Raw genomic sequence first — 26,121 nt, 5'->3', positions numbered from 1 at the left:
CAGATTTTTTTAAAAATACTGTTTGGGGTTTTATACTGAATTTATTTCCAAGGTTTATTTAGCCAAGCAGTAATCAGAACAGATATTGTGCGACACTTTGCATTATGTGGTTTGATTGTTGTTTGTACTGACAGAACAGATTCAGAAGTAAGTTATGAAACAAAAAGTGAAAATGAAGACATCCCCTGCAAAGTGAAGGTCAAGAACATCATGTAAGACATCCTTACAAAAACCTGTTAAGTCTTCAGCAAAATTCATGTGAAACATATAAGACATTTTTCAGAAGTTAACATTTCAACAAAATTAACAACCTTCACTACTACATACACATGGTACATGGTGATGGATCCTAAAAATCATTCCTTTCTGAGTCATGAAGTAATTGAATTATCAAGTCATTTTAAGGGTCTGAATAATCTCTGTGAATCCCAACAAATTTTCCTAATATACATGCGGGTACCAAGTTGTCCTGAATGTAATTTATTGAATACAAGACCTAGATGATCACTTGCAAATAAACATGTGAGGAGAAATTCAGCACGGCTTAAAGAGGCAGTATTATTTCATAGATGTTCTTAGGACAAAAACAGAAAAAAAAAAAAAACAAACAAACAGAAATTCAAGCCACCAAAAACCCTCAGAAATGGAAAGTAGGCAAACTCAAATATAGATTGTTGGAAGCTTTTTAAGTAATAATGTTTAATCCTTTTTTTTGTGTCATGTGGTTGCCCGTGTACAAAAAGTAAGGAGTGAAAAGGTAAAAATAAAACAGGCATACCCTTAATATATTCCAAAATTCATAAATCATTTGTAAATTTAGTCCTTTTATAAAAGAATCCTTATATAAATTGGGGGGAGGGAGGGCATCAATCCCATATATGAAGCACAATTTAAGCCCAACATCACTGACCAATCAAAATTAGTGAATGCACTGCATCTCTCTGCAGTGAGGAGAAGCGACAAGGTAGGCTGTCATTCTGCAAAAGCTGCCCCTCGCAAGCTTTCCTCTCCGAAGCACTGCTCTTCTTTTTTAGAAAGCTTGAATCTCAGTGGTGTCTCTGGAGACAAGAAGCCTTCACTATGTTAAATTACTTTCATTATGTATTTTCAGATGCTTATTGATTCTACCGTAGGAAGAGTGGGAGACTGCAGCAGCCTGTAAAGCAGAACTAAAGCAGTTGTATACATTAGCAGTATGCTGAAACAATGGCACAGTACAGGCACAAATTTTCATTAAGGTCATTTTCTGAAGATATGCTTATTACCCTCTTTCCATTCTACTCTGCTAACAAGTGAACAAAATGAATCCCTCCAACCTGGAACTGCTTCACCTGCATCGAGAATTTATCAAATCTTTAGTGGAGGTAAGATCTGTTCCTTATTATGGTATGCAGAATAAGTAACATTTAACCAAATTAAAAAATAGGAGAAAAAAGGCAAGAGATCAGATTTGACTTATATTAGGCACTTATTGTTATATTTGAGGCCAGGAAATACTCAAATGTTATTTCTCCCTCCCCATTAAAAATAGAATGGTAGAAAAATGTTATTCTGTATGAAAGTCTTATAGAATATTAAGAACCTGTTTTGGTCGTACAAGATAAGGACAGCACAGTTTAAGCTCATACAGTATTGAGAAAACAACCACATAATGCAACCACGAATATGTTTTTTCTCCCTCAGCACTATTTTCAGATATTGGCAGTTAAATATGTTTCAGATTTATTCAGTTACCCTTCGAAGGATCAGACAGTCTGTAATTAGTCTATACTTACTATTTTATGAAGGCTGGCTAATATGACTAATTTCTAATTGCTCAAGAAATCTCCCTTTTTTAAAAAAACTTATTTCTTTCATTACCCTGTATATTCAAGCCATTTACTAAAAGCATGGATCTGCTAAATATTTATTTCAAGAAAGAAAATTATAGAATTGTGCAAATTAAACAAAAGCACATTTCCTATAAGGCTCATTAATTCTGTTCAGTTTCTCATTAAAAGACAAGAGAGTTTTATGTATAAGGTACCTGCTCACCTGAGCTATAAAACTACATTTTCTACCTTTAGTCACAGACACTACATCCAACAGCTACTGCTTCTAGTCAGAGGTTTTTGTAACCTGCACTGTCCAAAGAACAGGAAACTTGTCCAAAAAAACTAAATTCATGTAAGCTGCCAGCAGAATACGATTTTACTAGCAAATAGAGAACAGACTAACTGATTTTCTATGTAATCTATAAGGTCTAATTTTAGAAATCTATTGTTTATTAAATAAGTGATATTAGAAAATATATTCTTGCATTATTTTGAAATTAAAAGCCCTACTTTTAACCTTTTTTTTCCTCCCCTTCACAAGGGCATGCAGCAACTAATTCAGTTTTACAACTGACAATATGAAGAATGCAGTTGACCGGGTATCTTTGTAGCTGTCTGACCTACAAGCAGCAGGATGCATCACTAAAATGTATTCTTAAGACATAAAGGAATTAGAATCAAAACATGGAACACAATTGTATTACCATTTACGTGCATGACACTTCAACAATATACATGGAAGACTAAAATATCTGCTCAGATTTTCATTAAAAGAAGAGTGCAATGATTGATCCTTAAAATGGTGAGCATTTCTTAAAGAGGGATTTATAATTTAAAACCAGAATTGTGGAACTACTGATGCATGAAGAGACAATGAAACATGAAATCCCAAAAGGAAAATATGCATACTTCACCAGCAAGCTGAATAAAGGCTTAACCAAGCTTTTTCTATACTACTCATTAAATAACTTATTTGTCATCATAATGACTAACGGATTTTTTTCTCTCCATTTTATGATGTTATATATTCTCCTTAAATCAAAATAAACCAAATTAGGTAACTCATGGTTACTCTCAAAGCACATGAACTGGATTTTATGATGTATAGCAACTTCTTTGACTAAGCCATCACTCAAAAGTAATGAGCAGGAATATTACAGAAAGAAATACGCAACCATAAACTAAAGGATGTCTACACACATTCTGAAAACAGAGATCAGAAATTATTTCTCTTTAAACCTGGAAAATAAAAACAGGCTGCTACAAAATGCAACAGGGGAAATAAATTAACATCGTTTAAAAGAAGGTTTACTTGTTATTGCTGGCTTGAAATTCAGAACAGACATGGAGAATATGCTCTGGTCTGTAAAAGTATCTGAGGCAATTAAGAAGTCCCTATGTTTAATCAGAAATCTTTGCTGCTGAACTGCAGGAACAAATAAAAGGAAAAAAAAACCCTGGAAGGAATGAAATAAGAGCCCAGCTACCACTTGATTTCCAGGTTACAGTGCATGTCAAAAATCTCTCAGTGACACCATGTATCAATTTATGACAAGCTGCTGCCACGCTGTGAGAGGCCCTTGAGGCTCAGGGAACAGGTAGGTCGGCAGTCCGTGCCCCCAGCTCTTCTCAGCACTTACAGGGAACAGGGATTTACCCAGATGGGAGAGGGATGTGCTGGATAAATGAGCTCCCTGCCTTCACAGTTCTGCTTTTATTTAACTGAAATTGGATCAATGCAACAAGGATGTGATGTTTAATTATGACTTAGCACATCTGAACTTTTCTGTTTTCACAAAATTTCGGTTGGCATAATGTTACTGTGAGAGTGTCACTTGTTTTAGCAGATCTGCTTTTGATTTCTTCCTAGCTTTGGCTAATACAAAAGAACTTCATTTATCCAGCAGTGCATTTGGAATGGTTTCTTGAAAACCATTCACAGGCAGGACAGCATACATAGAGGAAATTGTATTCCTGAGGGCTAATACAAACCGAGTAGAGGTTGCCTAAATTAGAAATGAAACAAAGCTTTTGAAATATTTCTTGTTTAGTTTCACACCTGAGATTAATAGGTTCTAATCTACATCTCTTTATATTTAAAAGGCACATGTGAAATAGCTGTTAAAGAATGCCAAGAATTTTCATCATACAATTTGCAATTAATAGTATTGTTCAATTGAGGCTTTTCAGAACTGCAGATGAAATCCATTTGCATACTGTATCCCAAGTGTGCTTAATTCATACTTTCATTTTCAAAGAGCTCATTTTTGTTCACCTTACTGCTATCCATTTTAATGTTTCAGAAGAGCAAAAAGGTTGACATCCAAATTTATTTTCATGCCCAGTACATCCCCTCTTAAATTTAAACCTACCTAAAAAAAAATAAGACTTCGAGTATCATAGCAAGAAATTGAATAACCTCTCTTTTACTTATTCACTCAATTACAAACTCAAGAGTTGGCTCACAATATAAACAATACAAACATCAGGTATTTACATGCAGATGTTGTATTATTTACAACTTGTCGGCATGTGTAAAACAAAGCAGATGAGCCACAAAATAAAAAAATCTCCCAGATGTAAGAAGTGTTACTTTTTAACCTCACTTACTCCTAAGAGACACATACTATGTATGTAAAACTGTTGGATTTAATTGCAGTTTGTAAAAAAGCCAAAAATCAAACCCCCAAAGGAATTTCTTTTCAAATATTATTTCTAAAATTATTCTCCTAAATGTATTCTGCAATAAAATTAAATATTCTTCTCCTCCATGTAGGCACTGATTTCTTGAAGAAATTGAACATTTAAATGAGAAAAAGGAAATGTAGTATTTTATAATAAACTCCATTTCCCTAAATCCAAGTTAAGTTTTGCATTTGAAATTATATATATTTATATATCATTGTTGTTGTGGCAAGCATCATATGTTTAGATAGATGCATGCATAAAAGATAAAAGTGAACAGAAGATTTCAAGCTCTGTAAAAATCTACTGAATTACAGAACTTCACGTTTCAGTCCACAACACTACTGTAAACTTCATAAGAAAGACGTGGCTAAATTGGCATAAATAATTTAAATGCTCTTTTTATGACATGTAAGTAACAATGCTCAATGTTCCTATCACTTTCTTTTTCCACAAGAGCTTTTTAAAATGATCTTGAGCACTAATTTGTTAATACTTAACAACATGCTTCTAAAATGACCCTTGAAGCAATACAAAGGCTATGCACAAGAATAGTTTATTCAACAAATGGGCCTTTTGTGAAAAACCACATCACTATAAACAAAGCCTTGCCTCCTTAAGTGGAAGCTTTTCACTTTTTTTCCTTTTTTTAAACAAATCATGCCTTCTTTTAAAAAGGAGAGACCTTATTCCAGACCCTCAGGCTTTTGAGTCCATGCCAACTAAAGCTCTAAACATACAGTAAATTAAGAGATTGGTAATAAAAGTTGCTTTTCCTCCTTCCCTTCTCCTTCCCCAGGTTTTATCTAAAATAAGTGTTAAAAAAGAAATCAAATAGTTCTGTATTTTATTTCACCTTTCAGGAGAAAAAACAACTGCAACAAAAGAATGTGTTTCTCCCCCATTCTGGAAGTCAACATGCAGTCTGAATCGAACATCACCGTTCGAGATGCCATTGATGACATCGACACCAACATGTACCAACCACTGTCATATCCATTAAGCTTTCAAGTTTCTCTCACCGGATTTTTGATGTTAGAAATTGTTTTGGGACTTGGCAGCAACCTCACCGTGCTGGTACTTTACTGTATGAAATCCAACTTAATCAATTCTGTCAGTAACATAATTACAATGAACCTTCATGTACTTGATGTAATAATTTGTGTGGGATGTATTCCTCTAACTATAGTTATCCTTCTGCTTTCACTGGAGAGTAACACTGCTCTCATCTGCTGCTTCCACGAGGCTTGTGTCTCTTTTGCAAGCGTTTCAACTGCAATCAACGTCTTTGCCATCACCCTGGACCGCTACGACATCTCTGTAAAACCTGCCAATCGAATTCTGACCATGGGAAGGGCTGTGATATTAATGACGTCAATATGGATCATTTCACTTTTTTCCTTCCTGATTCCTTTCATCGAAGTCAACTTTTTCAGTCTTCAAAGTGCAAGTACTTGGGAAAATAAGACACTTCTGTGTGTGAGTACAAATGAGTACTACACTGAACTCGGAATGTACTACCACATTCTCGTTCAGATTCCAATATTCTTCTTCACTGTTATAGTAATGCTAATTACATACACCAAAATACTCCAGGCCCTAAATATTCGGATTGGTACAAGATTTACAACAGGACAAAAGAAGAAAGCCAGAAAGAAAAAAACTATTTCTCTGACCACTCAGCATGAGACTACAGATATGTCCCAGAGTGGAGGAGGAAAAAATGTTGTGTTTGGTGTCAGGACTTCTGTGTCTGTCATAATCGCTCTGCGCCGAGCTGTGAAACGGCACCGGGAGCGGCGAGAACGGCAAAAGAGAGTCTTCAGAATGTCCCTCTTGATCATCTCAACATTCCTGCTCTGCTGGACACCCATCTCTGTTTTAAACACCACCATCTTATGTTTGGGCCCAAGTGACCTTTTGGTAAAGCTGAGATTATGTTTTCTAGTAATGGCATATGGAACAACTATATTTCACCCTCTACTTTACGCATTCACAAGGCAAAAGTTTCAGAAAGTTCTGAAAAGTAAGATGAAAAAGCGAGTGGTTTCAATAGTGGAAGCAGATCCCATGCCAAATAACGCTATAATACACAACTCATGGATAGAGCCCAAAAGGAACAAAAAGATTACCTTTGAAGACAACGAAGTAAGGCAGAAATGTTTAGTACCTCAGGTTGTCACTGACTAGATTTCAGTATTCACCAAAACACATAAAACAGAATATTTGAACAAAGTGTAGAAAAATACTGCCAAATAAGAAAAACTTTTTTAACTATTGGTGAGACTGTATATTTTCAATATGTATGTTAAATAGAGTAGGTCTTGTATATTCAATTTCTTCATTATGTAAGATATATGTTGCATGGCTGTTTGTTAGCGTAACACCATGTGTATATTTGTCAAAAATATTCAAGTCCTCTTTTTTTAGAAAATAAATAGCCTTAAAGAAGTGCGAACTTTTAAAAATATTTGTATGGCTCAGTTTCTCTGTAAATATAAAAGAATTTTGAAAGAAAATTGCACTTGGAAATACTTTTCTGAAGCACAAATTCAACATTTTGCATGAAATGGTAGTTTTAAATTTAATTCATAAACAGTGTTGATCAGAGGTATTCTGAATGCTATGCAGGTACAACCTGGACACATTTTGACCTCCTATTTAGACAGCTACTTCTTTCAAATTTCTGCAGCATGCAACTGCCATGTACGTGTAGACAAAGTCATCTACATGATATCCTTCAGTTAATGGTTCAGAATCTGTTATCTTTGATATGAGGGGGAAAAAATTCATGCCAGTCCAAAAATTGACAGTACTTTTAAGAAAAGTAAAAAGAATTGTTTAAACAATTTCAGATCCAGAGTTTTTACATTTGAATAATTACACAGGAGAGACTGGGGTAAAAGACAGGCTAAATGAAGGAAAGAAACATGGACAAGAAGGATATTAGGCTTGATGCCAAAAGATAACCCACGAACCAAGCCCTTCCTGTGTAAGGCTAAGATTTTCATTCTGAAAAGGTTTAGCCAGACCTCTAGTGTGACATGAGGACCTTTTATACAGATATTTTTCATTTACACCATACAGCTACATAGAAAGCTATGGCTGTTAAATGCCACAGCTGAAGCTCACAATTTTTCTTGCCCTCAATAATTTTTTCCTTATTTTTACTTCACATCTCTATCAATGATGTTCAGTTTTCGCTCTGCAACTACTTTGTCACAAACCAATCACCAATACTGCTGGCTACCCCACTCCTGTATTTCCTGGGTGGCCATGGTACACCTTTCTCCTATATTCTCTTCTTCTATTTCATCTTAAACCTGCATTGAGGAAGCAAGAAGCCTTAAGAAGTTACCATCACCCTAACATTGTAAGCAAGAATTAAGATATTCATCCAAACAAGTTTATCTGGTTGTTTGCATCATGCCATCCTTAGAAATTTCATAATTTCAAAGGGCAGTGGCTAAATTCATTGAACTAATTACTGGTTATTGAGGGGGCAGGGAAGAGTAGGAAACAAAACAAAAAAACTGCAAAATCCATGAGGAGTTATATACACTGATCAGTGTGTCACCAGCTACCAATGTACTTCAAAGGGTAATTTTCACTAAGTAATAACTTATATATATAAAAAAACCAGAGTCTACCCTTGAACATGTTAGTTTGACTAAAGTATTACATAGAAAATGAGGATTTCTGAAGCACTTTTCTGAAGTTGCACATAGAAAAGAACTGTTGTTTTAAGGGCACAGAAAGCTTTTTTCCATGACATTATTAATCATATGCGTATTGTGAAAACAGGTTTTTTTGGTTAAAAATATATATGTAATGTACCTTAGTTTACTTGGGCTCATGCCTTAGCTTACCAGAACAGAATACTCAAAAAACAATATTACAGCTCCATATTCTAAAGAATAGTCACTTACAATCAGGCAAATTCTACCTACAAATTTTATCTAATTGATAGTAATTGACTAGCTGAAATAACTGGGTAACATGGTTTCAGACATAATTTCACTGGCTTGTCTGTGCAAAGCAGCCCAACGACACCTGCATTCCACTGTACCCATTTACAGTGTTGTTTCCATCTAAGCTATCCCAGTTTCCTACAAGAACTGAAATCCTGTGTCTTATTTCCGAGGTTACTGAGGTTTTATGCAATAAGCTTTCTTTTTTCCATATTGTCCACATTTATCACTTCAAAAACATTCTTTTGGGAGTAAGTTCTTCTGAAAAGAAATGTACTCAAAATATCTAAGCAGAAACCATAATTTTTTTTCTTTCCTGTAGCTCTTCTTCCTTTCCCTTTCAAGCCATCCTCTCTATTTTGAACACTAGAAGGAGGGGAAAGGGGGATGTTTAGGGTTAATGACATAACATGATTTCACTGATTACTTATCAACTTATTGCCAATAAAGCATTCATATATCAAAAATACTACCCATTTATTTAAAAGGAAGGAAAAGAGAAATCATAATGAACACAAAACATGAGTAAGTTTACATCACGTCCTTATCTGAAACAAGCATTTAAGAAAAGCTTTCAGACTTGAAAGGTTTCTTGACAATTTGATTTTACTTTTAAAACTAAATAAATCCTTAAGAACTCAACGTTTAGTGCCAAAGCTCATTCATTAGAAAGTCATGTGCAATGAAGAAGCACTTCACAGCAAAGATAAAGAGCAGCCTAGGAATTAGTCAAAGAGATTAAGTCCAGTTTTAAAAGCTATGTCGATCATAGCCATTGATTGCCTATGAGAATAAAAGCAAGTTCATTTTTACATTTACTATCCTTCATTAAATTTTTAAAAATGGATTTATACGGCACTGGAGTACACTTTGAGGGCTGCAGAAGAAAATTCGGCATACAGCAGGGAGCAATATAAGTAGGGATCTGTGCAATCCTGTACACACACAGAAGTCATCATAAAACAGAATCATACATGATCTATACCACATGACAGATTTAACCCAAACAACATAAAATCAAGAGCAAATAGTGAAGACACACTGCATATCCTACAGACACAGAAGAGGATTTCAGGAGGGATAGGAAGGTGTGCCGTGGGTGCTTGACAGATAGACTAAAACAGAATGCAAAAAGAGGCAGCATCACTGGAGAAAAAAGGGCAAATATATGCCAGAGTATTGTACAATCAGAAGCCCACTACATTCTTAAAAATGATCTCACCACAGTGAGTCATTAGTTCAATTACACTTCACACCACTCAGCCTAAGGCAAGCAGAATTGTACAGGACTCCAAAAACACTAATTCCAGCAAACACATCTCAGAAACACAAGCAAGCACTGCCAATTTTCACACATTCTCTGTCCCTGAAGTATTAGCTGGTATCTGACTATGTTGTCTTTTAACTTCAAATGCATTTCCACTCAATTTTACACTGCAAAACGAGGTTATTCCACACTGAAAATACAAAAAAGAAAAGAAATAGAGTACAGTGCCAGCATCTATTAGAATATTCAAGAAGCACACCTCCACACACTAGTACATGGCAAACCAGTGAAACAGAAATGTAAATACATCACAAATATCTAGTTTCCAGTATGCAACAATTTTTATGGATTACAAGGCACTGCTACGTAGTCGGAAGTTCTGTTTATTTATTAGTGCAGGGGAATAGGAGTCACTTCAGTGCTTTCTAAATATTTTAGATTAAAAAATGTATGCATCTGGATACATATCAGATCCAAACATCTCTCTTCCTTCATTGTTACATAATTACACACATGTATGTAATACATAATTACTACATAACCATACACATCAGAAGTGGGGCTCAACATCAGCATCTATTTTATATTGGTATGGAGAAGTTTTTGGTAAGAGTGTCAGTGAACTGGACAGACAGGCACTATGTCCCACCATGTATAAACTTAAATATCTTCTCTTACCCACCACCACTTTGTTTTATTTCTTTTTAAATGAAATAATATACTCAACAAGCTATAGAATTTACTAGACACAAGGTAAAAATTTTCTACCATGTTAACCATTACATATATTATATAGCAATCCACGTAATACTTCTACTTCAACATGAATGTATGTGCTAGTCATGAAAATTCTTTGATAGCTGAATATTTTAGACTTATGTTTGTTTCCTCTGAAGAATGTTTTAGTTGCCAATTGCCATTAAACTCTTTCAAAAGGAGAGAATACAGCATTCTTTACCACAGCTTCAATGAAGTATTAAAAAAACTAGAATAAACTAAATCCCCCTTCTGTCACCCAAGGTTCCACCAAAATACCTCCAACATGTAGTTAAGGACAATCGGCTTCTGTCTTAAAACCTTCCAGCTTTTGTAACAGCCGAACTCCACTCCCACTTCACACATGCTGCCATAATATCACTGAATTTATTTGCCTTACACCCAGAGGAAAGAAGAATCTGACTCTGTAATTACCTTCCACTTTTTCTACTTCATAGAACACTTGTGCAATTCAAGAAGCAAAACTAAACACAGAATTTGCAATTTGTTTTGTTGGGGAAGGTTGAAAAAAATGAAATCAAAAAACTGCATAATAACTGACTACCACAAAACTCAAAATCACTCACAGTCAATAAGTGTTAAATAAGAAGGATGTGAAGTATGTGAAGAGTACAGGTCAAGTGGAAAAGAGCAGAAGGTAGAAGGAACTGCTGTAAGGAGCTACGGCCATCAGGACCACTGAAAGCTGGAGGGCAACATGCCCTTGCTGTACAAAGAATGGCAACCTTATTTTTCGGAATATAAAACATTTGAAAAATTACAAGAGGAATTTATCTTTGAATCATCAACTGGGATATGAGGTTGTGCTAAAGTTGTTGGGAGGAGAGGAGAGAATGAGACAAACAGCAACTGCAAAAAAGGCTTTCGATTTAAAAAATTATACACAGGTAACAGACAAAACCAGGGCATGCCTTACTGTACCACCTCTTTTCCTACAGATAAAGTATACATTTTACTGAGAACAAAGTATATACAGAGCATATGCATTACAAGAACAGGCCTAAAAGGTTATTAAGTGCCTGCTCCCAGTGATAAATTGTTAAAAATGCTGTTGAATTTTCCCTTTAGTCAGTATCGGTCAGATAGCTTCAGTTTGTCTGGATGCTTCGAGTGTGTTTCCACTATCACAATATGTTTTCAGTTACTGCTTCTTTTTCTCAGTTTATTTATTTTTGTAGAGTAATACATTGAAGGAGAAATGTCATTAGACATCTTTATGTTCTTTGTTAAAATTACACTTCAGTGATTAATATAAATTCATCCAAAATGGAAGAAATATCTTCCCGTATACTTAAGTTACAGATTTCTGTACCAGCTGTTTTCTTATTTTACAAAAAAACTCTCACACAATGAAAAGGAATTCATTTGAAATGAAAAAAAAATTACAGTGAGTTCTGTGATGGGTACAGAAGCTGAAATTAAGAAAACACATTATTTTATAGTTTGTATGAATTATATGCTTTGAATACGAGCATTTGTACATGGCCACCCTGCCTGCTGACACTGCCAGCCAGGCCGGCTGACAGCACAAAGCTGCGGGCAAACAGCACACCCTTGTTTCCTTTCCAAGCCCAGTGTTCAGAAACACACTTTTGGTTCCAGTTACCCTGAAAGATCTCTAACTTCCTGCCACACATTGTAACAGTTTACCTTGATACTGTATCTGATAAACAAATCAATGTCACTGCTGAAACAACACTGCACTAAAATCTGTCACTGGCTATGTCAGACTGTTACTAACAAAGCAGTATTAGCACAGTTTTACTTTTAACTGTACCAGGATCTCTCACAATCTGTTGCGAGATTTTTCTTCAAATTAAACTCCATTTCAAATCAATCAGTGGGGGAGGGGAAGGGGGAAGCGCAGTAACCTATTCCTACTCTGTACCATGGTTTTCTGCCAAATCTTAATTCAATATATTTTTCACAAATCTCTGTCACAAATAAATAGTGAAGGAAGAAGGGAGAAGTAATAAAAAAAGGACAGCTTCCCACATTAGTAAATTATTACAAATATCAGTGATATTTTGTATTTATTATTACAAATAACCAGTGAGATTTTACATTTACCATGGGCTGAAAGCATGCATATGGCAAAAGAAAATGGGAGGGGAATACTATTTGCAATGTAGGTATCATTACAAAAAAGAGGTGAATGTGAGCACTGGTGTTGGAAAACCTTAACAATAATGGGAAGATCTATTAGTCCTGCTAACAGCTCTAATAGCTAATAAGTGAGACCTATTAATGAATGAGAACAAACAAAACAAAAGATGTGAAAAATGGCTGATGAGAAGCTCAATATGACCTGGCAATGTGTGCTGCCAGCCCAGAAAGCCAAGTGCATCAAAGGAATCTGGCCAACAGGCAGAGGCAGGTGATGCTCCCTTGGCTCTTCTCTCATGAGATCCCACCTGGAGTACTGCATCCAGATCTGAGGCCTCAACACAAGAAACATGTTGACCTGTTAAAGCAAGTCCAGAGTGCCAGGAAGATGATCAGAGGGCTGGAGCACCTCTCCTATGAAGACAGGCTTGAGAGAGTTGGAGTTGTTCAGTCTGGAGTAGAGAAGGCTCCAGGGAGACCTTAGAGTATCTTCCAGTACCAATGTGGCCTACAAGAAAGCTGGAGACAGACTTTTCACAAGGGCATGGAGTGATAGGACAAGGGGAAATGGCATCAAACTGAAAGAGGGAAGGTTTAGATAAGACACTAGGAAGAAATTCTTTACTGTGAGGGCTGTGAGGCACCGGAACAGGCTGCCCAGAGAAGCTGTGAATGTCCCACTCCTGGCAGTGTTCAAGGCCAGGCTGGATGGGGCTTGGAGAAACCTGTTCTAGTGGAAGGTGTCCCTGACCATGGCAGGAGGGTTGGAACAAGATGGTCTTTATGGTTGCTTCCAACCCAGCCCACTCTATGATTCTATGAAAACAATCTGTGGGTAAAGAGAAGGTTTTAACACAGTTCTTTGTTTCAGTAACAATAGTGGTTCCTGTACCTAAACCAAAAGAGAACTCTAATGGAAAACCAATGTTTTTGTGTTTTGCTGAAGTATCACAGACCTGCACATAATATGGAGCTAAATAAGATTTAGCATAATTGATGCTATTGCTACCAGTAAGTATTTAATGAGATTTTTTTCAGAGATAATAGACTTTCTAGAATTATATTTGCATGTAATAGAAACAATAAGAGTGTTACTTTATTTAAAAAGTCATCTTCTGAAAAATTACCAAGCAAACATCAAACCATGAGAAATTTGTGAATTGGATGAATCACTTCATTTATTATGTTTAAACAGGAACAAACATTTAAGATCAATAATTTTGACCGTATGAGGTTATATGTCCATAAATATAAAAAGCAGCTGTGCAGCTCATCTGCAGTTGCATCAAACATAGACAAAGCACAAAAAAGTGCATATGAAGACAACTTAAAGACATCTTTAAAAAGATTAATGTATTCAGAAGCTTCTAACAAGTCTTGCCTCAGTTGTACAGTGAAGATTCCAGATCAGTTTAAGTAAAGTAGAATAAAAGTGGAAAACACTTGATTCAGTCACTGGTTTTTTGTTATGTCCCAGGTGGGTTTTTTCAGTCAAAAATCTCATGTCTCTACTGCAATTTTAGCTTGTGAGACAGGTCAACTAAAACTGGGGGGGCAGGAGGCAATCTTTGAAATTGTAAACAACCTGCCAGAGAAACAGTATGTTCTCAAAAAAATGGGAAGTTCCTTCTTTTAATGAGGTTAGGTTTTCACATCTTTCCTTGAAATTACATGAAAAAAGATATGAGGCCCTGCTGGTTTTCAGCTGAAGAGGGTTTACCTTTAAGATAACAAAGCCAGTAATCAGATTTAATACCTGTGGGTAACTGAAGATTGGACCTGAATGGTAAACATGTAAGATGACTGGAATTCTTTATGTTTCAAATCATAACTGAGAAGAGTCCATAAAATTCTTGATCAATATTTGAAAATTATGTGCATGAGTCAGGAGACAAAGAGGAAAAACTACTCCTGAGAAAACAGATTATTTTTAAAGCTGTTTCCTATGAAGAATGAAATCTTACTTTACACTTCTCATTACTTTGTATTACATACAGTAACACCTCCACTGACCTTATAAGCAAGACAGAAATGACACTTACAGGGATAGTGGCTCTCATCCAGGACCTGAACAAAGATTAGACTCCAGTCTTCCATTTTTAGCTATTTAGTGGGTTTTTTTAAACACAGACTGGCTCACACTTTAATCAGAACTGAACAGAAAAAAGTTGGTTGTTATGTTTAAGATTTGAACAACCAGTATTTACTAGAGAAATTACAACAAAACTGTGTATATAATCTAATTTTTCAATTATTTTATACTTCTGAATTTGCCAGACCTCATTTTCCAGTCCTTAGCTCTCGTCATTTCCTTCTCTGCTAATCCAAGAGCCCTTCTGCGGCCCTTTATTTTCTCCCCATGAATGCACCTCTACAGTCCTAATCTTCAAGAAAAAGAGCCCATTTAATCTCCTACTGTGATACGTGTAATTGCATTTATTCACAGGTAACCACAGAACTATGTTTTTACCTGTAGAGTGCAATTCTCTATGCAATTTTCAGAAGTACAGATTTGCGTGACACAGCTGTATGAATGTGAGAACAAACAACACTGGCAAAGCAATCCCAGCAAGGATGCAGTCCAATTCCAAAGCTTTACACAAGTTTAGTACCTTACTTACCCCTGTTCCTCTCTTTCAGCTCCCCTAGTAACAAAATTGTCTACTAAGTATATAGAACAACTGTGTGGTGAGGAGAAGATGGCTTATTTAAACCCTACTTAGGAGAACAATAACTTAAGGGAGGTTTAATTCATCTAAATTGTAGATTATGCACACAAAATAAACTCATAATGCATGTACACAGTTCCTTTAAACAACTAAGTAAGCAAAATACACAAATTTGTTTGACAGCGCATATTTTCCATAAAAAGGTAACTTACTATCCTTAATTCAGCTTTACAGCCCTGAATTCTTCTTTCAAATGAATTCAACTTGTCTACTATTTTTATAGAGCAGCTTTGTATCTACCTGACCTTGATTTCAACATAAATACTGTTTCTCCTCCTGAATGTTAGAACAACAGGAGCTCAACTTTCTCCTTCCCCATTCAGTAAGGTATTACAAACTAATGGCTCTGGGAACTTAATATTTTTTATAATATCCTCCTTAGTTATTGTTGGATTACAAGGTATTCTCGCTCTATGGAAGAACAAATTACCCTGCCTTCAAAGAGAAAGCAAGAGCATTTATTGAAAAAGCATTCTACTCTAAATCTTCATGAAAAATCTGGAAACAAGCATATTAAAAGGTTTATTCCATGGTAGGTGAATATCTGGTTCCAGTCACTCATGGATTTTTTTCTGCAGTATTTTAAATTTTTCATATACTTGTAATGCATTTAGTTGTGTTTATACATTGTTTTCCAATTGTGGTTGTTGTCTTTGCTTTGTCACCACATTAGAACAGGCTTTCAGCCAGGACTACCCTCTTCCTTGACTGCCAAAAAGCCAATATTTCACAATCTAATATAGTCTTCTCAGCAATCTTTCAGCTTTCAAGTTTGTCTAAATACATTTGCCCCAACTACTGAACAGAAGATCCTCTGCACAGGGAAATTAACTCTTTCAAAACCAAAACATTAAACACTGGGTCTACTCTCAGTTTGCCTCGTGCATCAAGACCTGCCACTCTGAAAACAAGTGGCTTCCAAACCCAAAGGTTATTTATTATAAGAGAATTCAAAAAAATGTTTCTCCTTGTTGATAATTGCTGTGTTAGAAATTGGTGACCTTTTACCAGTGGTTGTGGAGGACATACAGTCTGGGCTCCCAACACACCCCCCACACATCTCGGAAACACAGTTTGTCAGCAACGATTATATTTTTGTGGTTTAATTCAGTGGGTTGTGAAAGTAACATCTTTGGGATTTTGTTAACTGGCTCTCAAATCTATATGAACTTACAGGTACTTCTACTGAAACTTCTCTTTATATTACCCCCAATGAAACTTTCCAAACATGATTTGCTATCACAATTATTTGATCTTCTAGTAAGCATTTCAATCTAATGCTCACTTCTTTTCCTTGGTGATCAAAAGTTATGGTCCATTTCACCTATTTCTCTTCTCTCTCTGACTCTATTGCTGAATCTGATTGTTCAAAAAGACAAAAACCCCTCTATTTTCTCAGATGTGCAATACCAAAGCATTATTTCTGAACAAACCATGTTCTCTTGTACAACCACCGGGTTACACACTAATAAATGCTTCAGTCCCAAAAGAAAGACAAAGATCAATATTATGAACTGCTTCTCACTGTTATTTCCTTGACCACAGAACAACTGATTGCACCATTGGCCACAGATAAACAAAAAGAAGCACACATATTCCCAGCAACCCTCAGCCAACATCCCTAGAAAAAATACATGTGACATTTCTGCACACCTTCCCATGGGGACGTGATCGTCTATTGAACTCAAGCCACCAAATCCACTCTCCTTAGAGATCACTATTCTGGTTCTGAGAGGACTAACCTGCAGTTTACTATTGAATTTCCAAGTATATAAATGCTCAGGAAAGGAAGAAGGAAAGAGAGAGAGTTATGAATGCCAATTCCTCCCAGAGCTTCAGATGGTGCACATGCAAACCTACTTGAAACATGAAATTGCCATTTTCTTCCAGAACCTCCACCCAAAGTAGAACAGACAACTGGATCCACAGTTTCAGATGTATCATTTTGTCTGTGAATGGAGCTACAGAACTAACTTTTTCCATACTAGTTGTTAGTGCCACCAACTTGTTTATAATAGGTATCGAGTACCAGCTCTTAATTGCTTACTTAAACTTTCATACCTGCTGCAATACAGTAAGAATATGCCACCAATTTAGAGATGACATCTCTCTGCTCTGTTGATATATCTGAATCCATTTATTGTTTGAAATTATGTCATCCAACTTGCCTTTCTCTTCATGAACATACAGACTCCTGAGCAGAAATCTTTTGCTTTGTTTATGTAAAAGTCTTGTCAGCTAGTCATGCTCTCTACAATGTATTGATAACTTACAAGATGCAAAAAAATAATCTCTCAGAGATTCACCACCACCATCTGTCTCTCTTCCCTTCTCTCAGCCCAAAACTACTTCTTTTAAACTTTTTTCTCACCTTTGGGCTGCTCAAGTATCAAACTAATATAGACTTTTTAAAGTCAGTGCACAAAAAATTACTAGATTCAAAGGCAGACAGAGACTGCAGATATCTTTGGGTGTTGATAATATTTGTATGTCACCTGGAGACAGAAATCCATAGCTTTCTTTTAACCACGTAGTACTATTTAAAAAGTATGATTATCCAGTAATAATACTTTGCCTCAAAAATGCCCTAAAATCTGCACTAGTTACACAACTGTAACTGTTTCAAATCCATTAAAAACAAAACAAAAAAAACCCTTCTGAATTTGTATTTATCCTGTATTTGGCCGAACACAAGTATTCATAACTGTAAGCCCATCTCATGCTGGTTCCCTCAAATCCTTTCACATCTCCACTCTTATGACACATCCTAGCTAACAAACATTAAATACTTATTGCTCAAACACTTGAAATTATCAGGAGGTAAAGCAAAAACAAGGTACAAACCTTGCTGGAATACCATCCTTCTGGTGGGGAACAAATATTCCTTACCAGCAAAACAGAAACAGGTTTGGTATAATTTCTTTCTGCTCTACAGGGATACTTTGAAAAGAGAGTAGAAGGCAAATTTTGTAATTACAGAAACAGAATATAAATATAGTTTTCAGATTTTAAAATTACACAATTAAATGCACTAATTGCAAAATAAACAAACAAAAACTGGAAAAAAACCTATCTTATGAGACTTGGTCTTTACATTTAAGCCCACTAATGGGAAAAGGGAGGATAATTACCAAGACCTTCCACATCTCCTCTTTTCATCCCTCCTTCTATTCATCATTTCCAACCAGTTCATCTTTCAAAATTCCCAACTCTCTGTTTCAGCATTACCTGTGTGGGACTACAAACCCCAGATAAATCCTGTGCTGTCAAAGCCCCAGACCATCTGATACATTTACCACAGCAAATGGCAAATACTGTAGTTTCATAAGAAGTACTGGCTTAACCTCACAGAACTGGATGTGCTCCCAAGGCAAACACTATTCATGCCTCGGGCACCTGACCATACACAAGGAAGTTCAAATGAATAACTTATCAGCTGCATGATGGGTGCAGCTCCTGTGCAGTCCTGACAAGAATTCCTCTCTTTGCAGAAAACACTGGCAGTCCATCACACTCCCCCTCCCCTTCCTCAGTTGTCCATTACCATTTCTTTCCCACTGAAATCTTCTGACCTGTTAGAAGCAAATCAATCAGAGCTGTCAGACCACAGATTTTGTGCTGAAACCCAGCTAAATGTAACACTGGCCTACAACCAAAACCCCTATACATTAGATTATGACAATAACAATTATAACTGATATTAATAATGAAATGGCAGCAATCACATTCAGCATAATGGAAGACAAGGAGTTTGAAAGTGCAAAGCTTTCCAGAAATGTAAGCAACAAAAGGTGTGGACTTCGGTAACTGAGAGAAAGAAAAAGTGAAAGATAGAAAAAAGTCTTTGATGGACATGGAATAAGGATAAAATCTGCCAGAAATACTCCACGTGTTATGGCAAAGGCAACTGGAACACACCCTAATTAACTTCTGACACAGCCCTGCTAATGGGCCATCAATAACACACCTCTCAGGAACAAGGTAACACCAAGATAGAAAGCTGAGCACTACATTTAAAATGCCTGATATACATTTTAAAGTATCTGATATACAGCTCTCTGACAAGGTCTGTATACTTGAAACTAAAATTAACAAATTTAGCAAATACAAAAATACAGCAAAATCAAATTTTTCAAGTAGTTATAGCTAAATGATTAATCTCAAAAGCAGAAATCAGCTTAATGCTTACATGAAAAAATAATTTCATAATTCACTCAATAGGGCAAACTTGAAACTTGTTTATGGTTGTTTAAAGGAAACCAGACATTGAGAAAACCCACCGAGACTTCTAGAACTGTATGAACAAAGAGAATTAAATTTCAATAGATCCAAATAGATATAACTTTGGAAAACAGTGACATAGAAATAGAAATGCAATTTCACAAATCTACAATGAAGCTATAGTAACAAAATCAAACTTTTAAAAACTTGAGGAAATGTAAATTCAAGCCCTGGTAATTTAAAGGTTATGCTGAAAAACAAAATTGCAACAGAATATTTTTTCTTGTATAAATTCAAACTGAAGTCTTTTCTCTCATGTGCCTGTAATTATTTAGTGTCTTCTATTGAAAATGGTTAGAAAATAAAATGCATGCCAGAGATTAAGTAACCAAATAACAAATATTTACATAAAATGCTTTGTCTAACATCAGGTTTCCAAGCTAGGATTCTCTGTCACAGCAAAACACAAGTTGGTGGTAAAATCTGTATGTTCTGTCTGCCTTGCTCAGAGAGAATAAAAAGGTCTTACATCATTGGCCTCTAACTAAAAAATGAAAAATTGTATTAAGTTTTGAAGGTCATTTTGTTACATGAACATTAATTCAGTATCTTACAGTAAACAGTTCAAATTAATAAACTTGTTACATACTATCAAGATTTTTCTTTATTTCAAAAGCCAACAAGAAATAAACTGACCTTCCCTCCAAAGAGGGGTTTTTTGGCCTGGAATACAAACAAAAATTTGCAAAACAACTTCTTGCAAAATTTTCCATCTTAGGGTAACAGAAGCTCAGGAGAAACAAAACAAAGCAAAATAAAAAACAACTCAACTGAAAGGAACAACATGAAATGGAAGAACATGGAGACTATACTCAACTAGAGAAAGGCACAGTGTTTTTTAGTCCAAACATTTTCAATTTCAGTGAAGATCTGGCAGTGTTACTGTTAACACCACCGGGGACAAAAGGAAAATGTTTTAGCACGATATTTGCCCTTACAATGGATGCAGATGCACCACCTGAAGCAGTGGCACTCAAAAATAATATAGATGGCTCTGAGCCAGTAATATAATTCAGTCATTCTCAGTAGGACTAATTACCCCAGGCAAAGAGTCATGTCAGCAAAGCCATGTAATTTCTATTAATCAAATCAGTTCACTTACCCCTACAGAACATTGCACTGTGCTACACAGACATATGCTGCATTATTTCAGAGGACACCAAGTCTTGCACAAGTAATTGTAAAGCATCTAAGTCCCTAAGCAAAAGCACCATGAGAGCAACTTTTCCCTCCAGATTAATGCATGTTGATTTTATGAGAAAATGTGCACTGCAGTATTAGTGTCAACAAATCTGTCTGCTCTGTGTACTAGCAGTGAAAGACTCCACTGACATGATCATAACCAAGACCATCCTCACTTTAATAGCAGTCAACAACATAAGAGCTGGCTTGGCAATCATGCGTTGTGAATGATTGCTTGGAACACACACAAAAAAAATAGGTTCATCACTGAATAGGATATGGGAAGAAGGTGATAGTGACAGAGACTGCCACAGTATCCATGGAGGTGTTCAGATAGTTTACCACTGAAAGTTCAGTAATACTCGTGTACAGATACATATCACATATTTAATGTTACTCCAAAAACTGCAGCAGTTAAAATGAAAGGGCTTTAATACAACAATATTTTACTCGAGGAACAAATATTACAGTCAGCCAAACTGCAATCACCTCAGAATAAGTCTCTGTGTTTTAATAAGATTACTTATGCTATTTTAATACTCAACTAATAAGGTACACTGTGGAAACAACACAGGTAAAGGTAATCCCAGCTTGCAATAGATATGGCTAAATGGTATAAAACAAACCAGTATGGACACTTACTACTAAAATGAGTTATTTAAGTTTCAACAAATTAGAAGTAGTGCTTAGTATTTTGATAAACACAAAACAATCTTCATCACTGATCCCAAATCTTAGAAACCCTACTGGAATAAATTAGTATCTTTCTTAAAAGCAGCCAGGCAGTTTGCCTTTGACATTTACATTCACATAGTCAGTATCACCTTCCTTTTTCCTGTTCACTGCATTCTCCCAGACAATACTGACATAACAGCTTTGGAGGGGCAGTTTTTGCAGCACTCAAGTAACAAGATGAACTGTGTGAAGTTTATGAGAATGTCAGTCACAACCAGAAGAGAAGTAATTGTGTCAGAGGGATGAACTGAAGGTCTTTGAGGACATTTATCTCCTATTGCATCTGAAGGAGTGATAAGAAGAGGCTGAACTAAAGTGATCACATGAATTTTCCAGTCACACTGTACTAATAACATTGCAGAAGGTCTATAGGCTCAGTGTCCAACAAACTTGGGAAGCACATTTTACATCAAGCATTTCAATTGAAAAAAAAAACAAAAACAAAAACAAACCAAAACAAAACAAAAAACACATACAAACAAAATACCAAAAAAACCACACCACCAAAAAAACCCCAAACATCTCCATACTACCTCTTCTGATAACAGAGTTGGGGTAGGAGGAGCATCTTCGAGAGAAACAAAGGACTGGTTACTCAGTCCTACTTCAAGGCAAAACCTTCTCTATGAGCTGTCACTGCTCATTGCAGGGAGGTTGAACTAGAAGGGCTTTAAAGCTATTCCACAACCCAGGCTATTCCATGATATTCGATTTTATTCCTGGTACATGCCTTGTCTAAATTGTTTTTGAAAAGGCTTCAAATACTGACTTTACAGATCCCCTGAAATTGTCAGTACTGGCAGAAACCTTTCCTAACATTTAAAATAATTTTTTTTTGCTTCATTTCAGTCCCATTACTTACTGTTTCAATCACAGCAGATATGGAGAGCCATTTATTCTGTTGCCATTTGAAAAACTTTTCATCTGCCTCTCAGACCCTCCTTCTCCAAACCAGAGCCACGCACTTTCAGTTCCTCCACCCACTGACCATGTCCAAGCCCTTCATCTCTGCAGAACTGTTATCCATACCATAATTTCTCCTACTCCTGCTGTTAACTACAACTACTGATTGCTAGGACTTAGCACTTGCCTGGGAGAGAAATTAAATCAGTTCAGCTAAGATGTATCTCCAATTGACTGAGAATATTCTTCACTATAATCCTGTTTCCCATCCTTCTCTTGATTATTGCCTGTAAATTTAATAACCATATACACCACATTACATCCCTCAAATCATTAATGAAAATGCTAGCCAGTTGCAGAACACGTTTCAACAAAACTCCACTTCATATATTGCTGGGCAACAGTGAACAACTGATGAAGACTTTGGGGTACAGCTTTCCCTAAACTCCTGCATTCATTGCACAACATTTGCATCTGGATTCTATTGCTAATCCTGCCAGTGTGACATGGTGTCAAGAGCCCTATTTAAATCAATGGTGTCAAGAGCCCTATTTAAATCAAACTACAAGACAGTCATTGATCTCTCTAGTCCCAAGGCCTGTTATGCTGCCAACAAAGAACATACAGTTGGTTAAACAGGATTCACTCTTGATAAATCTGTGGCCTACTATTTAATAGCACTTTTATACTATAGATTCCAAAAAATAGTTTATTTGTTCTAAAGTTTTTTTGCTTCAGGAAGTCAAGTTAGTTTGAATTGTCTAAACAAAATAGGTGGCAGTAAGTTCTATTTTCAATAAAGCCCTTCATTAGATTCTGGGATCCAATCTCTCCCCCCAGGAATTCCCAAAGATAATCACGAAGAACAATGAGACTAGACTACTCTGAAAAGCAGCTGAGATACATTAGGGTGAGCATACATACTGTTCATATCTGTATTTTTATTTATAAATATTACAAATCTTTATATACATAAATATACTATATATATATTCAGGCAATGCAACATGTTCTCCTTTCTATGGAATAGATCTGTGTTTTAACAGCAACAGGGAACAAGACGGGTGAAAAATTAGACTTGTAGATTTAAAATATTTGAAAACATTTTGGTCTAATTAATGTCATTTTCAAAGACAGGGAAAACAGATCATGCTGTCTCCCTCTACTAAGCATTATTTTGTATTACTGTAGGACACAAACTGGGTGATGAGCTGCAATACTATAGATAACTTCACAATCTTTACAAGGGTGTTCCTTTCCAGTGGAAACTCCGGGGTACTACATGCAGCAGCAACACCAGAAAAGCCCACTGGAACAGGCAAATCTGAATACTGCACAAGACAAGGTCCCACCAATGCAAACCACACTGAAACAGGCAGATGAGGTTGTTTTCCTCCTTCCATTGCCTCTAATTTCTGTTCTAGAAGACATACCAGACATATCCAGGCTTTTTCTTTTTTTAAATCATGTATGACCTGTATCATTCACCCCAGAAAGGTGCCAGATCCAATTTATTTACAGCCTCTACAAGACAATTGTTCAGGCCCAAGACCACTGTCACTTTTGTGCAGATGTCACTAGTTCCACAGTGCATTTCAGAAGACCAGGCTACCACCACCCACCCACATTATGTCACCTACAAAGAGCCCTTCCAGGCACAACCAGATAGTTTCTTTCAAATTATATTTCACCCAGTATCCTGCATATCCTAACTAATTTCAGTTTTCTCCAGCCCAGTTACACTTCTTTACAAGATCTGTTTTTTTTCAATTTCCCTTAAATCTTCCATTGCCATATTAAACCTAAATAACTGCCATATGTAAGCTCTGCTTTCTCTTTATAAAGAATTGTGTTGGTTTTGGCTGGGGTAGAGTTGATTTTCTTCATAGTAGCTGGTCTGGCCTGTGTTTTAGACTTGTGCTGAAAACAGTGTTGATAACACTGAGATGTTTCTGTCACTGCTGAGCAGGGCAGGGCTCACACAGAGTCAAGGACTCTTCTGCCCCTCAACTCATCCCACCAGCAAGGAGGCTGGGGGTGCACAGGGAGTCGGGGGGGACATGGCCAGGACAGCTGACCCCAAATGACCCAAGGAACATTCCAGAACATACAGCATCATACTCAGTATATAAAGCTTGGGGAAGAAGGGAGAGGGGGACATTTGGATTTGATGGCGTTTGTGTTCCCTTGTCTTGGAGCCCTGCTTTCCTGGGGATGGCTGAACACCTGCCTGCCCAGGGGAAGTTGTGAATTAATTCTTTGCTTTGCCCTCCTTGCGTGCATAGCTTTTGCTTTACCCATTAAACTGTCTTTGTCTCAACCCATGAGTTTTCTGACCTTTACCCTTCTGATTCCCTCCCCCATTCCACGAGGGACAGAGAGCAGAAGGCTGCACAGGGCTTGGTTGATGGTTGGTGTAAAACCACGACAGGAACACAGTACAAATGTAGGGGTTTCATCATTTTAGCTAGACTTCAGTAACAGACAATGCTTTGTAATTTCTCTAGAATTATTTAGCTTTAAAGTAAGGTCATAGTCCTATCTTTGCCCATCCTCTCTTAAGTTACATGGAAGGCAATACTGTCCTGGAGCAACTTCTGTATTGAAGACACTCAAAACTGTGTTTTAATAGCCCCCTTCTCCTTCATTTCATGGCTGCATAGCTCAGCCACAGACTGAGTTTACAAAAGAGCAAAATTATGACTGGTGTGGGAGCCTGCCTCAAAATATATGCTCACAAGGTCATTCAAACAAATAGATTAACTTGTTGTGACATAAACTATAATACAAGCATATATAGAGACAAGGAGTTTATTATCATTAAAATAAACCTAGGCATTTATATGAACAATGACACCATTTCCAGGTATTCAACAAGGAAAAGACAGAAACCCTTTGCTATCCAGAGCTGGCTCTGTAACTGACAGATGGAATTTACAACCTGTCCATGCTTATGCTGGTCATTTGTTGCACAAATCAGAATTTTTCATCCTCATCTGGTAAGTTACAGGCTGCTATTAAAGACATTAATTTCTCTATACCCACATGGAAGAAAGCAGGTATTTTAATGCCTGCAGAATTTCTTCTGTGAAAGGAACTGTATATAGTGTACCATTTTCTTGTCACATTCTATTGTTTAATCTTGCTTAGGAATGTTTCTTTTCCACTTTATAAAATATTTGCATTTAAATATCACCAAGAAGCATAGTCAGGGCATATAATTCACTGCATTAGGCACTGTGTGACATCTCAATACTATTGCTTGTTTTACCCATCCATATGTTGACTTGGATTGTATAATATGAAGAATCATCACTAGAGAAGCAGCTAGTAGCTTATTCAATGGAAAATCACAACTCTGTTCCTACTTTGCTAGACAATCTGAAGTATACTGGGAGGTAGAAGAGTTGCAGAAGTCTAGAGTTTAGTTTTATATATATACATACACACACAAATCACCTTTAATCTCTAAAATTATACAGGAATTAAGTTTTCCTTCTTACAGTGCCAAAGTGGAAAGTTAATGTCAAAGAATGTGAAACTCCAACACAGAAGAATTTTAGGTCTACTTTAGCTTTAAGTAAAGATCTCAGTCAGAATATTACCAAATGTTTTCCAAGAACCTTCCTAACATCATCCACTGAAGCTGGAGATCTGCAGACTATTAGCAA

At 36.3% G+C, this 26,121-nt stretch overlaps 2 protein-coding genes across 4 annotated transcripts in view; one reads left to right on the top strand and one right to left on the bottom strand.

The window, feature by feature from the left end:
* The window catches only part of COG5 (component of oligomeric golgi complex 5), a 179,434-nt gene that overhangs the window by 140,545 nt on the left and 12,768 nt on the right, over window positions 1-26,121 (bottom strand). The gene's annotated exons all lie outside the window — the stretch shown is intronic.
* Window positions 915-6,969, top strand: GPR22 (G protein-coupled receptor 22). Of its 3 annotated transcripts, XM_071552619.1 has the most exons (4): window positions 915-964; window positions 1,112-1,364; window positions 2,356-3,412; window positions 5,363-6,969. In XM_071552619.1, exon 4 carries the CDS (start codon window positions 5,388-5,390, stop codon window positions 6,687-6,689), a length of 1,302 nt encoding a protein of 433 aa, XP_071408720.1. In that variant the 5' UTR covers window positions 915-964; window positions 1,112-1,364; window positions 2,356-3,412; window positions 5,363-5,387; the 3' UTR covers window positions 6,690-6,969. The 3 variants fall into 3 exon arrangements, with proteins under 3 accessions (XP_071408720.1, XP_071408722.1, XP_071408723.1); XM_071552621.1 differs by lacking the exon at window positions 915-964 and having other exon boundaries at window positions 979-1,364; window positions 2,356-2,616; XM_071552622.1 differs by lacking the exons at window positions 915-964; window positions 2,356-3,412 and having other exon boundaries at window positions 979-1,364.

Source organism: Pithys albifrons, chromosome 3, assembly GCF_047495875.1.
Source record: "Pithys albifrons albifrons isolate INPA30051 chromosome 3, PitAlb_v1, whole genome shotgun sequence".
Taxonomy (NCBI): Eukaryota; Metazoa; Chordata; class Aves; order Passeriformes; family Thamnophilidae; genus Pithys; species Pithys albifrons.
Note: the sequence above shows the minus strand (reverse complement) of the source record. Positions and strands in the feature narration are given on the sequence as shown.